Raw genomic sequence first — 16,969 nt, 5'->3', positions numbered from 1 at the left:
GTGTCTCTCAGGTGTCAAAAACCTTTGATAATTCCAACCGCGATGTCTACCAGCAGCTTCAGGACTAGTGATGTCTCAATTTCGGCTAAAAGAATTGACAAAATCCTACACACTGTGCCTTTAAAAGATTCATATTTTTGCATTGCTCCGATTCAGTATTTGACCCCAAAAGTTAAACAAAACAAAACAAAACAAAAAAAGACATTTCCCATGAAGCTTTCTTCAAATAAGTCTCTTTTTGTGGCACGTGCGAGCCATTAACTGAGTGTGTGCTCTGAGAGTTTGCTCAGCACTGATAAAAAAACAAMGGCACGCGCAGCTCAGCTTTGCTAGCTCAACAAATTCAAACAKCAGCGAAGTGCTTTGATTTGACGAACCAACATAATGGCACAACATCTGGGGCTGCGGGTAAACACAGGCATCGACTGCTCGCGCTGGCTGCCTTAAAAGTGTGTGKGGGGTGGGGGCGGGGGCTTTCATTGATTAGGGAAAACGGGCAATGTTTTCTCCAACAGGACCCTTGTGGTTGGCATAAGTGGGATTAGCGGATGCACCTGCCTCTGCTGTGCTGCTTCTTTTTCTTTTTTTTTTTCTTTTTTTTTTCTTTTTTCTTTGCTCCGAGGACGCACATGCTGCTGGAAACAGACGGCAGTGGAGCTGAGGGAGGACTTCAGCGGTTCAGGTGGCGGTGTGTCGAGGGAGGGACATCGTCCAAAATAAAACACAAGAGTTTAGGTTGAAGCGGACAAGAAAGGGCTTCGTTTTGTCATCCGTCACCAAAGCCAAAAGCTGACTTGTAATGGTGTTTTCGTTTGTCTCTAGCATTAGCACAAACCTCCTCCAACAAYGGATACATTTTAATAAAACTTTATGAAAATAATATTCTTTTGGATTTAATCCAAATTAATGCCTCCACAGATAATTGACTTTTGCCAAACAAAAATGGCTACRACTTATTGAAAATAAGACTCCTCCACAACACAAGCATTAGCATATATTGCTACAAGTGACTGATGAACGGCTGAGGCGGCCATCTTGCATGTAGACACTGTCATGAAATATCAATCTTGATTAGGAACTCTTTGCAGGAAATCCAAGTGAAATTTCTTCTGAATCGTTGGAAAAGAGTCAAATCGACCTCGCATCGTGGCTAATTAAACTCCCCTAAAAAAGGATTTAGTCTTTACGAGCCGACAAAGTGCACATTGATCAACGGTTATGTTTCATGTTTCCCCTACAGAGCCATTTTTTCCTCACGTCGCCCTTTTGATTCTGAAMAAACCTGATTAAAAACGGCGCCCTGCTTCTTTTGCCTTTTTAAGTCACATAAACGGCAGCTCATTTAAAGGCGGCGACGTTACGTTMGGCCAATTACTGCGATTACGTCTGTCTGTGTTGTTTTAAAGTCAGCCATGCTCACTGATTTTTATTTTATTTTTTAAAGGAAGTACCAAATGTGGGATTTGTCAGTACAGCGTAAAATGAGTGTTCCTGCTTCAGGGCGCAAGAATATCAAACAGTAACRTTTTGTGCCTCAGTTGGAGCCAAATGAGTGTGAATTTTCAGAACAGAGGGAGGATATGAAACTCTGACCCTGATGAAAACGACACCTTTGTGTTAAMGATGACCCGGGGGGCAGTGTTGCAGAGCAGGACGACTTTAAAACAGAGGGAGGYTCCTCRTTYGGGAAAATAATGAGATGATAAGATTTACCTGGTAGTYCTTATTTAAAAGATGAAGAGAAGCTGAGGAATAAAGATTGTCTCATCCGTTCAGGATGAGTGCTCTTATTGACTGGTACTGCTCAGGATGGAGAGAGGTCTCTGGACGAGAGAAGAGTAGCAACACAGCCTCACAACGCTCGGCCTAGATACTGAAAAAAATGATGGCCGTTTGGTAGCCAAGCATGGACCAGTGCTACATAAACCAAAAACCACAAATGGGCCAGTTATGGCATGCCATTGTTAAAAACAGTGCCATCATTTTCAGACCTGGCCCAGTCAAGCATCAGTGCCAGCTTGACACCAGATCTGGCCCACACCTGTCTGCGWTGTTGGAACAGTTGAATCAAACATATGGAGGTAATTTTGTCTTTATTTTACCCAATCAAGCTAAAACAAATTTCAGTCATAGCAACAAACAGAACTAAACTTTACAAGCTCGAAATGTTAAGCGAACGGTTCTGGTTTCGTACCAAAGAACTTTGAGGTGAAAAGTTTTTTATACAACGCTGGGAGTTTCGTTGACATGAATCTTAGGCTTTTGATTGGGAAACTAAGCAAAACGTTTTATGTTTGAAAACTAATAGTTTCACAAGTTTGTTTACCAGAAAAAAAACATTTTTATCTTGTCCTCCAAGCAAGAGTCATTCAACAAACTGGACAGGGTATTTTATTTTATTTTTTACTCTAGGTACTTTTACTGTAAGTACTGTAATTTGYTACTTGAATGATTAAATGATTTTACAAACATTGAGGTACAAATTGTTGTGGTCGTAGCTAAGAATTGTTCCAATTGCATACTCTGATCTCAAGATATCTGCGCAATACATTGACATTAATTGTTAGACTCAACACAGTTAATCTTAAAAACTTTCTGAAAGTAATCATTGGTTTTGGCTTAGTTAAAAATTGATGAACAAAACATGGCTGTAACTCAGTCAGTTTATAAATATTGAGCTAAAATTCAGTGTGAAAGTAGCTGAGATTTATCCCCAATACATACCTTGAGCTTCAATAGACTGCACAAAATAACATTATTTACAAGTTTTGAACAAAGAATCTAAAGCTGTCATTTCTYAGCACAAGGTTATTTTTGTCTAAATTCATTAAATTGATGTAATATTCATTCCTTTGAGGAAGGATGTCATTTTTATAATTTTTGCTCAATGTAGGCTTTACAAAGTAGTAATACAAAACAAATTTTTGTGCTTTAATATCATTAAAAAAGCCTGCTCCCTTATTTTCCTTTACTCGTTATTTTCCATTATTAGCTGGTAATATTACCAAAACAATCATTAATTATTTGTTCTAACTTGAGATTTGCTCACAATTTGAAAAGGTTACCTTTTCCTTATTTGTAAAAAATCTGTGCTGAATTCCTGACAGCAGTTTAATATTAATGTTTGAGGGAAAAAAAAGTATTTCTGTCTGAAAAGGGAAGATATGACATGATTTTCTTTCCTAACGCTGATAACTAAAAATGTCCTCGAATGATCAAAAGCACGTATAATGTGAAATAACGGCACCTCGTTAACTAAAGTCGGTTTCCTAAAAAGGCCCGGTTTCCTCTGCAGTCGGGGTTAATACGGGGATAGATATGTGGGGAAGCAGAATGCGAAACTAAGGTAAAAAAATAAAATAAAATAAAATAAAAAGGCACTCCTGAAAAAAATCACCTACTCAGACACAACCACACACACATCTGGAGGACTGATCTAATATTAAAGCAGAGGGTTAGACGGGTTCTCCAAGAAGACAGATGATTTGACCAGAAGGTGAAATATGACAAGTAAGAAAGTAAAGTCGTGGTATTCTTTCATTGAAGACGAATGCTTAGCCTTTGGTCAAAACTAGAAAATAACATTTTGAGCAATCCTATGCAATGTTTTGAGAATGTTACACTCAGACTATGAATTGTTAACAACKCCCAGCTACTAACACATCAAAGGTTTTAGCTCAATATCTGTAAAATTCATTGTTTTTGTGCTTTCTAAAGTCAGTCAGCGGTGGCAAATTTTTTAATCTGAGTTGAATTAAAAGTGATTTAGTGGTTCTTAATGCCAGGTTCACACAGCAAGATAAGTGTACTGAATTTTGACCAAATTTTGTCCTTTGGACAACCTTAAGGATGCCCCAATTATTCTGATGACTCTAAGATAATCTCGAAAGAACACCAGGACCTTCAGCAGAGCACCAGAAAGTCTGATGGACGTCAGAGACGGGCTTATTTTTCTTTTTGGTTAAAAATTGCTTCTTCCTTGTCGACCATGTTTATTATGACCCCCACACGCAAAGCGTAAGCGGGAGTCAWGTTGTTTTCGTACTGTTAATTTTTTTTTCTCCGGAGATTTTTGGTCAACTGTAGCACAAAATYGGCTGCACCAATCAACATGAAATTTGGCAGGGATGTAGATGAGTCCGACCTACTCTGCGCCAGCCAACAGTTTTACGATATACCCTATATTTGAGGAGGGGGCTCCTTTCAAAGAGGGGGTGTCTGGACATGCAAAAATGCTCATAACTCAAAAACTGTTAAACATAGAAGCTTCAGATTTCTTTTGTTGTTTAGCTCTAATGAAGCTCTATCAATCAGGCCCATCRATCAGTGCCCCCAACCCCCGGACCCCCAATTTATCTGAAAAAGGGTTATCTGGACATACAAAAATGGTTATTGCTCAAAAACTATTAAGCATAGGAGCTTCAGATTTCTTTGGTTGTTTAGCTATGATGAGGGGCTATCCATCAGGTCAACCAATCTCCCCTCCTCCCAAAAAAAGACCCCCCACCTAACTCAAGCCACTACAATTTTGGGATGCATCTAGTAGCATGACATTTATTAGAAACAAAGACTTCTGAGTTCTGGTGCATTTGTGCGTGCGGGGGTCATTATGYTACTGTTATGTACTATCTAGTTTACTTTGCAGTCATGTTTGATCTCGAGAGGTTTCACAAGATTACCTATCTGACGTTTAGGTGTTGGTGAGTGAAATCTATTCATGTAGCTGTACGCCACACACTGTAGGACCAAACTTGTAATACCCATGATTCTATATCATCATGTAAGAAAAACAAGATCAGCACTAGAAGTTGGAATATGTTTGCAGAAAACCAATTGATACTCTTCTAAAAAGCTTTATTGGAAAATCTGAACTCCATACAGCACACATCCTGTCGGACAGGCAGAGCCTGTGAGTTTGAGGCCTTGGGTCTTATCAGAAAAGCACAACAGTAACAAACCCTCTCAGGAGCAGCTTCTGTTCAGTCTGATCTAAAAGGACTGAAGAATGAATCTCCCTCTTAAAGTCACATTTACCTAACTTCCTGGTTACACCCCAGGGGGCGGGACCTTATATGTCAAACATTAGAATGTAAAACAAGCTTTGTCATCCTGGGGAAGAGGGTCAAAACACACTCACCCTGTTGTTAGTCTCCACTGACAAAACAACAAAGTTTAAGCCAATATCCATTAAATTGATAAGATCTGTGTTTTTTTTAATCGATTGACTGTAGCAGCCATCTTGAATGGCGTTGACTCCAAACATGAATCAGYTGTAGAAGTTCAGCAAATGATAGACAGACTTTATTGATCCTGAAATTAATAAGAAATGTAACCGACTGAAACTCATGACAAAAACTAAAACCACAGTCCTCAATAACATACCAGCAGCCAACCATCATAAACGTTAAAATATTACAAGGCAGAAAGAAAACAAAGATCAGTACAGAGGGTACAGGGGTTTCCTGTCCCCTCCTCTTCTAACTGCTGGGTTAAAGAGTCTAATGGTTCTAGGGATGAATTAGTCTTTTTAGTCCATTAGTGGAGYGTTGCTATAAAAAGCAACCTACCGCTGAATGTACTCCTCTGCCTTGTGATGGTAGCTTACAGAGGATGTGTGGTGTTAAAGAGGGCCAGCGTCATCTCCGCTGCAGCCTTCACAGAGTCCAGTTCCACTCTCATCCCTGAGCCAAGTCTCCTGATCATCCCTGCGAGCTTCCTTCAAATGTGTCCTGTGGTTCATGAGATATATTGATATATGGCGCCGGTAAGATCACCTCTCAGTTTCAGAAATAAAACCAACTGGTTATAGCGGGAAGGGGGAGGGGGGCTGAGGGGGCCAAAAAGTGAGGAGAGGCATATCAGCCTAAGCTAGAATCAATTTCCGAGACCCCAGAGTTCATTTCATCAATCAGAGCACAGGAAGAGATGCACACACAGTGGCTCGGCTCGCCCCCACCACCAGCCTCTAATGCCCACTTCGGCCTGTCCTCCTGTCTTTTCTGCGTGGGTATAAATGGACCGAGGGTCGCAGCTCTTCAGCTGTCATCCATGTTCCATGTAGAACATCAAAGCAGTGACGCCAGTTAACAACCAGCTTTGTCTTCATGTAATGGAAAAAAWKKTTTKKTTTTTTCTTTTTCCTTCCCACGATTTATTCACTACAGACAAACAATAAAACTAAAATAATTGTTTGGTGTCTGCAGCAGCTCCATTTTACAGAGTGAGAGGTGGTTTGCTAAAAGCAGCCGAATGTCATCATCACACATGTTGGATTAAACCGAACGGACCGAGTTGACTTCCTCTGCTTTTCTAACTGAGGCTTCTTCAGGTGACTTCCACGGTGCATTTGTCTTATAACGTACAGGAAGAATGGAAGCAAGTTTTTATAGGAACTCGAACAAAGAGGGGACCTCTGCACTTTTTCTCTGATTTAAATGTAAAAACTGGTTTCAGCTACCATATTGAAAAAGCACGTATACKTTAGAAACGCATCAAAGTGCTCAGATCTCAAGAAGAGTTCCGTGGCAAGGTTTTCAACAATAGCTAGCTCTTTGAACAAACTCAGAGTAAACAGAGTTTAACTCTGACCAGACTGATGGGTGTTATTTGCTTYGGAATCAAACAAAGGACTCAACGATTGACATCTGGGGAGAATTCATTAAGACAATAATTATGGCGTCACGTAGTTTGGACCAGTGGTGCCCCGTCCCGGTCCTTGAGAGCCAGCATCCTTGCATGTTTGAGTTGTTTTCCCACTCCAGCACACCTAATTCAGTGATTGAATTGCCTCTTCGGTGTGTCCTCAAGTTCTACAGAAGCTTATTAATCACCCATTCTTTCAACTAGATGTGCTGAAGCAGAGAATTGTCCAAAAACAAGCAGGATAGTGGCTCTTAAGGATGAGGAACAGACACCATGGGTTTATTTTTTTGTTAGTAATTGGATATTTATCAGCTAAACATAATACTGGGTATGCACCGGTACTTAAAGGGTACTTACATACCAAGTGCCAAGTATTTATCTGATGTATATCTTGTACTTACCTGTTTTATGGAGTATGTATTGAGTACTCACTTGGTACTTATAGGGTACTTATCTGTTGCATCTATGGTATATACCCTTTAAGTACCCGTGATGCAACAAGTAAGTACCCTAAAAGTACCATGGCACATTCCCTGTATTTACCTTGTACCTACCTGATGTATATCTTGTACTTGTACTGATTTATGGAATATGTATTGAGTACTTACCTGGTACTTATAGGGTACTTATATGTTGCATCTATTTTACATACCCCTTAAATACCAGTGATGCAACAAGTAAGTTACCTTAAAGTACCATGGTACATTCCCTGTATTTACCTTGTACCTATCTGATGTATATCTTGTACTCGTGTACTGATTTATGGAGTATGTATTGAGTACTTACCTGGTACTTATAGGGTACTTATCTGTTGCATCTCTGGTACTTAAGGGGTATGTACTGGCTGCGTATCCAGGTATGTACTGGGTACATATTGGGTTATATCATGTGTTGCTACATAATATTTTTATGTAAAACAGTACACGCGTCAGTGTCAGAATTTCTGCTTTGTCATTGTATAAAAATATAAAATCCACTGTAAATTCTAATATAAAGGTTTGTTTGACCTTGTGTACTCCTGCGTATTCTCCCCTCAGTGTGTGTTCTTACCTCATGAAGTTCCTGACCTTATCCCTAGTCCTGCCGGGTGATTTTTTTCTACCCCATTTTTGTAACCTTTTCGAAATTTCTCCTGTATGTGGAGGAGAGAGGAAAAAAAAGGCAAGAGACTCCTCTGCTAGTCCATCAGTGTTGACCCTGAAGAACCATTATGTCAGTGTTCTAAGACGCAAGGAAAGAAAATGTTGAAGTTGTGAACAAAAGAAAAAGGGAGAAAAAAATGTCAGCGCCTGAAGAAAAAAGGAGCGCCTTAATTGAGAGTAAATCAACCTCTGCTTCTAGCTGAATGTCAAAAGGTGTGATTGGAGATTGGGTGCAGATAATGAATAATTACTTCAAAGTTGGTAGACTCACCGTGCGTGTGTAGTTGGTTTACTGTGCTGCCTCTCTGTATTGGCAGGTGCAGAGACGTGTGTGCTCACTCTTGCATCAGACTTGCACATTGTGTGTGTGAAGAGTCTGCTTTGAGTGGTGGGGAAAAAAAACAGCTGGTGCACTATGAATTTCAATAAAATTAGTCCTGTGTCTCCTCTTTCTGTTACATTGGGTCTTAACAAACAGCTATAATGTAACTGGGGATTTCTGTGCACTTATCCTTAATAATAACATATTTTAATAATACACAGTTTATCCGAAGCACACAGTTTTTTATCCTCTTTAGCTTAATCCCCATTTTCTTTGAGTGACCATTTTTTATTCCTTCTCATAATCTGTTGGTCAACAATGTGTTTTTAATGAAAAAAGGCACAGTTTTGTAGCACTCATAGTTTTTAAAGCATCTTCAGGGATAAAATTACCAAACTGGCTTATGTGGAGCTCCAAAGAGAGTTCAAAACACAAACATCCAGTGAATGTCATGTTTTTTGTGATGTGAAGAGTCCATTATAGATTATTTCAAAACTTTTTCCCACCGTTAGTGAGGCACCGACTCCCTCGCAACCCAGAAACAAAAAGTGGGCAAAGAAAATGCTTCCTTCTGCAGGGATTGCCACAGTGAACCAACTCACATGAAAGGTTTGACAATTTTATTCCAAATACTCTTCCAGACGCAACCTGGGTTCGAAACAGTTCCCAGTCAGTACTTGTCAGAGGTTCTTGCAGCTCCTTCATTKTTGCTGTGGAGGCCTCAATCCAAAGCCGGACAGTCGACTCGCAGTTACGTGGTCGATGTTTGTTTTCGCACACATGTTTCACAGCCCCTGAGACACACCATGCCTGCTGCGGTATACACTGCACAGGGTTCCTTCCCACTGGAGGCCACACTGCTGGGGGGAACAAATAACTCTGGTATCCGTCATTATTCGTCCACATACCTGTCACGTTTAAAGCTCCACACTTTTCTGCCGACAAAGTCCAAAACTTCTGTTTTAACTCCATCCAAGAGTTTTTGGCCATTTGACTGTCTTCATAAATGACTACTTTTAGGCAATAGTTGAATTTCAGAAGGGATTAGTTGAAGCTAAAGTAGTAGTCTGAGCGCTTTCAGCATAAACAAATGCCCCTGTCCAGCTGTGACCTTGCAAGGGGTGGGGGATGCCTTGGACGGGTTGCAAGTCCATCAAAGGACCACAAACAACCACTCACAACTAAGGACAATTTAGAGTTGCCAAATAGTCTTAACGTTTTTGAAAGGTTATTTAGGAGAACTTAGGTGAGGTTGGATTTCTTTTGTTCTGTTCTTAACGACAACAGTTTGTTGAAACATTGGTTCTTCAGTGGAAATATAATAGTGCTTAAAACTTGTAAGTTAATAAGATTTTTATGCTAGACAAATGTAGTAATTATTGAACAGTGACTAAAAGTGAAAATAAGGAAATTCTAAAATGTTGATGTTTCTTTACTTATTTTATAGCATTGTTAATGGGTTTGCAARGGGAGGGGCCCCCAGCCAGAAGCTATTGCTGTTTGTGGGGCCATGACATGGAAAACATTGGGAACCTCAGCCTTGGAAGACTGAATGCTGGACTTAAATAATAAAAAATACAAGTTATGTAGTCATTTTGCTTTTATTTAGTTTTCCCTCAAACTCTTTTGTTAGTTTCTACCATCAAATTGTACAGAACACGTGACATTAAAATTCTGGAACGCTTTGTCTCATTTTCTTATGCTACAAAAATCTAGTTCTTCAAACAGGAGGGTAAATACTCTAGTCAGTGGGTAGAAATGTTTCTATTATCACCAACAGGTCAGACKTGTAATAATACCAACTTTGACCACCCGCTGTACTTTTAATAGTGTGGAAATAACTTGTCTTATTTTCCAGGGGCGTTCAGGCTCCGTTTGCTCTTCGAGGTGGTGGTGTTACAAGAATTGAATTGCTTCGCTTGACCAATTAGTATTCCCTTCATAAATCTTGCCATTGGCATTTCTAAATCTTTAATGGCTCTTAATTTTTCATCTTGTCTTGAAGACGTTCGTTTTTTTTCTTCCTTCCTTCCTTTTTTTTAATCCGTCCTTCCTTCGGCGCTTCGACACTGTTGCAGGGAGATTAAAGAAGGCGTAATAGTCTTTCAATGCTATCATTATTTTTATGCAGGGGAGATCGGAACTAAATGGTTGTGGATGGTAGCTACCAGCAAATACCTTTTACACCCACAGGAATGTCTCGCTGTTGTGTGTTAGGGCTTGTCAGCATGTAGGATCATTTATCACACCAATTAAAGACTTTAGCCTCAAGTCATGCAACAACTGGCCTCTAGTCCTGTAAGCATTAGCCGTGATTCATTTTACGTGATTAATTTTTCCTCTAGATGAAAAKGAAATGACCGAAAAAACAAGATGAGTAATTCTACTGCTTCTTGTTGACCATCTGTATTCAGAAACATACCTTGAATAAATTGGGAATAGTTTTAAAAAACTACTCTGTAGATTGAATWCAGCAAAGGAAAAATTGTTTATCTTCTCTATGTTGTCCCACAGGATTGTGGGATTTGTAGTTTCAGTGCTGAACTCTGATCTCCCTCAACGCCTACCATTTACCATATCACCATGTCAAAAAGTTGCATTCCTGAGCCACTTTAATTTTTCTCCTCCTTAATAAATCAATCATTTGGACTCCCCAGGCCATGGTGGAGACGGTCAACAACTTGCTGCAGCCACAGGCCCAGGCGGCGTGGAGGGAGCTGAGCCCCAGCGAGCAGCTGAGGGCCGCCACCATGTTGCTGGACACGGTGGAGCAGGGCGCCTTCGTTCTGGCTGACAACCTGCTAAAAACCGACATTGTGCAAGAGAACACCGACAACATCCGTAAGTAGAATATAGGATGTTTAAGTTCTGTACAATTGCATTCAAACACCACTTACACCTAAACTATACTGTATACATTTTGGTATGTTTTATTTAAAGGATTTGTAATTTCCAYATATTGAAGTGAGATTAATCAGCATGGTAATGTGTTGACTCATTATATTGGCAATAGCACTCAATCGAAAAATATCACAAATACTGACTTAAGTTTCCTTTAAACCATTCCTACCATATTCTTGTTTCACATAGAGCAGTTTGAGCTCTGAGTTTATCAATTAATTAGGCTCATTAAAATTCACAAGTACTCGTAACTGTAAAAACAGTATTGTTAATTTATTCTTCAGCTCTGGTAATTGTCTTCTGTTCACAGACTCWGTTTCAAGATCATGTTTAGGAAACAGACAACAAACCAAAATGAGGCAAACTTTCTTTTTTTTTTAACAGGCAGATACGATGACTTTAGAGCAGAAGCCATACGCCTCAGAGTTTTCTGGATTTTAGTGTGAAAACTTGATTTGGAATGAGTTTTGTGATTAAAATTATCATTGTGTTTTGTTAAAGTTGGGTTTCTTGGAGGAGACGGGGCAGCCAGTAGTTTCTTTACAAAGCAAGTCAGCCCTGAGGTATCTTCATCTTTTTTATGAAAAAAACTGAAGTTGCCAAAATTACCGCAGGATTTAAAMAATATATATTGGGCTCAAATTCTTTGCATAGTGATCCAGGTCTTCATTGCAAAGTCATATTTCTTTTGCCATGTCAAATTAATTTGTATAAGCTCACATCATCGMGGGATGTACAACCCGGACTCCAATGAAAGTACTCGTAACTGTAAACTGTACTCGGGGTTGTGTGAAAAACAAATAAAATCTGACTACAATGATTTGCCAATCGTTTTCAACTTAGACAGGATATTTAATGTTCACATGGATAAACTTTTTTGTTTTTTTTTTGTTTTTTTGCAATTTTTTACTCATTCCTTGAAGTTGTATATTAAGAAATAGTGTACTTAAACAGTTGGACTATTTGCTCATGCCGTTGTTCACAAATTAGTGAACCTCGCCCCATCCTTGCTTGTGAATGACTGAGCCTTTCGGRGATGCTCCCTTTAAAAACCAATAAATTTTATCCGTTTGAACATGAAATATCTTGTCTTTACAGTGTATTCAATTGAACATTATGTTTCACACAACGTCCCAAGTTCATTGGAACTGGGGTTGCAGTTATATCTATAGTATGTATACTCCCAGAGGCAGCTTAAAAACAGGCTGATCTTCATTACAAAACCATTTAATAAATAAAAAATGCAGACTGGTGTTACCTGCTGTGGACAATGATCACCAATGTGTACAATACCAGAATCTCACAATTCTAGGCTATTGTATTCCAAGTGTCAATAATAGTGCCTGAGAGCCTCAAACAAGCTGTGAGCGTCATGATGACAGAACAGAAAGAGAGAAATAGGCAAATATTGGATTCATCTGGACCGATATTGTGAACTCCGTACCCGACAGTATTGTATCGTTTTACCTAAATTTGGTCAGCCCTTCTATGCATACATGTAAACAGCATCCAAATTAGAAAACAAGCTATTTAAGTTGYGTACTAGACCTTACTCGTACACATTGTGACAAATTAATCTCTCTATACACAAGTGGTGCGCCAGGTAACACTACCGGGAGACACATTTTTCATTTTACAAATTAATGTCAAAAAGTCCTTGTACGGAAAAAAATTAAAAATGTAGGAGGACAAGAYGGCTTTTTTTTAACTTACTTGTTGGAGAGAAAAAAATCAACACATTGTATTTCAGCAGACAAATTGCATTTAATTTAGACATCTTCGTTCGCAGGTGTGAACCTTCTTAGAACAAATGACTCAAGCAGCACGGGAAAAGAATAAATAAGGACTTTTAGCTCTGCTGGATGGACTCGGCTTTGCCAATTATGACAGTTAGACAATTATAAGACTGATTTAAATGACTGGATGTTGTGTTTTTGGCGTTGCATTTCTTTGTGTGTGTGTGTTTTCCTTTGTGTGCCTGAAGCATCTGTGCCTTTAGTGCTGCTGCTTGTTGTACAGAAGCCGCGAGTTTTTACCACACATTTATCGATCCGCGGTGCTCTCTTATCGACAGCAAAGCATTCGAGGCACTGGATCAAGTGTGAAGGTCACCGGAGAGACGCTTCCCTCTCCTCCTCTCTCTGGAGGTCAGGTTTAGCAGGACTGCTAAGGGCTGATAAAAGTCAGCTGTAAATTGACATTTATCTCGTGGCTGTGTTTAAATGCGTTGGTCAGAATTAACCACTCGTGCAGTTCAGGGATCAGTGCTCATTTTTTCAGCGTATAAATACACAAGTGAGGCCCGGATAACAAAACTCCTGTCATGACTGCTCTCCCGAGTGGGGATAAATCAAACCTGGACACATCGATTGTTTTGTGTTGGTTTTTAAATTTGAATTATGGCTGCCATTTACAAAAAAAAAAAAGAATCATAATATGTTTTTCTCCCAGATGGAAACCAGTGGCGCAAGGGAATAACAAAATAAATAAAAATAAAGTCCTGATGTATAACCGTCTCGTATAATGTGGGATTTTTTTCCCCTGCTTCTATGTCTCGCTGCCATAGCAACCTAAAAATATAGGTCTACTTATTTAAAAGGAAGGGAGCGTTAGGAGAATTAATAAAAAGGGGTTTTATTGTATCTGGCACACAATTCATCTGGGTATTAAGGAGATTCTGAGCTCGTTTAGAGAGGGGGAATGAGACGATGCCTGCTCAGCCCAACTTGAGATTTTATAGCACATTGTGGTAGCCTGGTTAATTATGTGTTGGTGACATGTTTACTAGGCCTTATCTTTCTGTTTGCTTGGCTTCTTTTTATTTTATTTTTATTTTTTCCAGCCAGTTGGCTCCGGTAATCCCTCATGTTAGCAGGGTTGTTAAATGAGAGCGGAGAGGCTGTTTTAATGATTGGTAATCAGTACAGCAGCTAATGATTGATTGTTTGCTTTGAATTACGAATGTGAAGGGTTTATTGTGGGCAGATTCATGTGTTTTTCATGATAAGATTGGCTGTTTTTATGATTTGAAGTAAATCCTGGGCTCTGTCTTCACTATTTCATATTTTTTTAAATAATCAATGTTTATTTTTTTGAGCGCTATAAACAGATCTGTTCAGACATTTCTAACAAAAATAATGAAATATTCATAAAGTACAATAAACCTAAAGCTGTTCTGTAGTGGTTTTTTTTTTTTTGCTAAGCTAAAAAGTTTTTTTCTGTATATAAATATGTTGTAACATAGAGTTAAATGCCACTATCCCTTCCACTTCAAAATCTGTGACAAAGATGGCGTCCAAACAGGGCAACAGCTCAATGTCGACAAAACAAGTATTTGATTAATAGTGTCACAAATTATTAATATTTTTGTTTTTACAAATGTAATTGTTAATTTTAATAATTTTACTTAACACTCATGTAAAACAGCTGATAATATATGGATAATACACAAATAAAGATGACCTTAACTAGACCTGATGTTAATAACTTATACTTTTCAGCTAGTTGAAAAATGATGACTTCAACTAATAAAGTAAATTTATTATTTCTTACTGGCATAAATAATAATAACAAATATTAACCTGTCAATGCTTTGACTTTAAACTGTAAATATCACATAAATTTGAGGCACAACTAGCTTGAAATGTTTGATTATTTGTGCAATATGCTACATAAGCTAGTATCTGCTAATCAATTCAATGCTCAACGGTGATTACAACAGCTTTATAAAATTGACATCATTAACTTCAGTTCTGGTAAGATCACATCACATTGAGGTAAATAAAATAAAATCTGCTTGTGAAATGAGACACATTTCCATCTTTCTTTTCTGTTGGTACATTCATAACACAGTTTTCTGGGATTAGATTGCTTATATAGACTTTATAATATTATCATTCATATTATCATTAACAGTTTTTGTAATTTTTACATACTCAGCCTTTATTGTTCGGATTTTGCCAATATGTTCAGTGATGCTAAATCCACGCATGGACCTGGTTTATTTATGTTATACTACAGCAGATCACATTGTCTCATGACCAAAACTCCATCTGTATTATAGAACCTCTTTGTGTTGTAATGTTATTGTTCTCGCTGCCTAATGATGTGTCAATAGTTTGTTTAAAATTCTCTTTGTTATCTGGGTGATTTTGTTTTCTAAGTAGAGAAAAAAAGTATTTGAATAAAAATCCCAAGTAGTACGTAGACAGGGCCGTAAACCAAAAAGCTTCTTTACATATTTAGACTTGATGAGATGTTTTTTTCCTGCTTCCAGTGGAGGATATTTCTTCATCCTTTGTGTCTAGTGTTTACACTTTCACGTTGCATGTGTTCGTCTCAGTCTTTGTCTGAGGGAGAGTTTGCATCACTCTCTCTGTGATAATCTCATGAACAGATTTCTGCCGATTAGCTATTTTATTCAAACCCGCTTTGAAGGTATAGCCTTTGGGCCCAACAACTCCTATGGCATCAAAGAAATTCCCCAAAGCCCATCGTAAGCTCTTTTACACAGCCACACAGGGAAAAGAGAGTAAAGAGGGAGAAGAAAAATGCTTCCTTTATTCAAAAGGCAGGCTCAGAATCCAGGGAATGGTGTGCTATCTGGGGTATTGTCTTAGCTAAGTTGAATACGTATGTATCAAAAAAAATGGCCTTTACAAAACCACAAGAGACTACTAATACAAAAGATTTTTTCAAGAGACACTATGGGAAATCTTGGTATAAAAACAGACACAAAGGGAGGATTAAATATGCCCTCTCTGCAGCTTTCTGTTGGCACTAACCTTTATCAAAGTCAGTGTGTCACAGTGGCATCAGAACATGAATGGAATTCGTTATCGGATTTAATTAAGTTTCTGTTTCTTACACTTGTTCAGGTTGCATTTCAAAATGAGAGGCTCCACTTCAGACTAATCTGCCGGCCAGCTTAAGTGCAGCTGGAACAATAGCTGAAGCCCCTTTTGCAATGGTTGGACCACTGGTTGTACATTAATCAGCAAAACCATTCAAACCTCTAATGAGGAAGTTAACAGTGAAAACATCTTGATCGTGAAAATGTAATGTCAATACAGCACATCGAGCGATGCGCAAAACCCTTTGTTCTTAAAAGAGTTTTGTGTTTATTATTATTATAATATGCCTGTAAGGTCATAATATGTTGTGAAACGAGTCGTTCTCTTTTACCATTTAAGAGAATTTGATAAGAATTGGTGGAAACCAGTGTGGGCATGGTTTGGCTAACAGCTGATAATGGAACAATTTTTTTGTTAAGCAGATTAGCTTTTTCACTAAATTCGAAAACTGTTAGCGAACCACTTAGCTTCCACTAAATTAGGTTTTACCAACTTTTTGCTAACAGCTAACTAATAAGCTAACATCAACAGGTTTGTGTCAATCCCACCAGTCTTTAGCTCAAAGGAGACAAAGACACGCGAGGCAGACTGAGTGACAGTCGTCTTAGTGATTAGCCATTGGTGTTAATCTGCCAATTTTTACTCGTTTAGCTGTTTAGCATTGGTGAAGTTATTTTTTGTAAGGTAATTATGAGTTAGTAAAGCTAGCTTTTTGTTTAGCTGTGCCCAATGCTCGTAGGAAGTATAATCACGCTGAGAAGCTCAACATTATGTACTGTACCATTTCTTACCAGAATTATACTATGGGCCTTTGCTATATTTCATTAAAGGCACAGTGTGAAGGATTTTGTCAATTCTTTTAGCTGAAATTGAGATAATCGCTAATGACAATAATAAAAAAACATGTCTAATCATTGCAGAAAAAGTGTAATGATTGGTGAAATGAGTTTCACTGAATTGCCAGACACCTGTATAGTTTTAAGAGTTTTATTATAGTAGGAGCAGCTGGAACTGGTAGAACACGTCACCGGGATCTGGAGCTCTACACAGGAGAGAATCAGGTTAGTTGCTAAATACTTCAGGGAGGTTGTTTTTAAGGAGAGTAAAGC

At 38.6% G+C, this 16,969-nt stretch overlaps 1 protein-coding gene across 24 annotated transcripts in view; it reads left to right on the top strand.

Annotated features, from left to right (window-relative positions):
* LOC106514838 (latrophilin-3) overlaps positions 1–16,969 on the top strand; it is a 341,417-nt gene that overhangs the window by 239,512 nt on the left and 84,936 nt on the right. For all 24 annotated transcript variants that reach the window (XM_014004292.1, XM_014004305.1, XM_014004307.1 and 21 more), the window contains one exon: positions 10,764–10,947. In XM_014004292.1, coding sequence (XP_013859746.1) covers positions 10,764–10,947 — 184 coding nt within the window. The remainder of the gene's footprint in view (positions 1–10,763; positions 10,948–16,969) is intronic.

Source organism: Austrofundulus limnaeus, unplaced genomic scaffold (assembly GCF_001266775.1).
Source record: "Austrofundulus limnaeus strain Quisiro unplaced genomic scaffold, Austrofundulus_limnaeus-1.0 Scaffold23, whole genome shotgun sequence".
Classification (NCBI taxonomy): Eukaryota; Metazoa; Chordata; class Actinopteri; order Cyprinodontiformes; family Rivulidae; genus Austrofundulus; species Austrofundulus limnaeus.
Note: the sequence above shows the minus strand (reverse complement) of the source record. Positions and strands in the feature narration are given on the sequence as shown.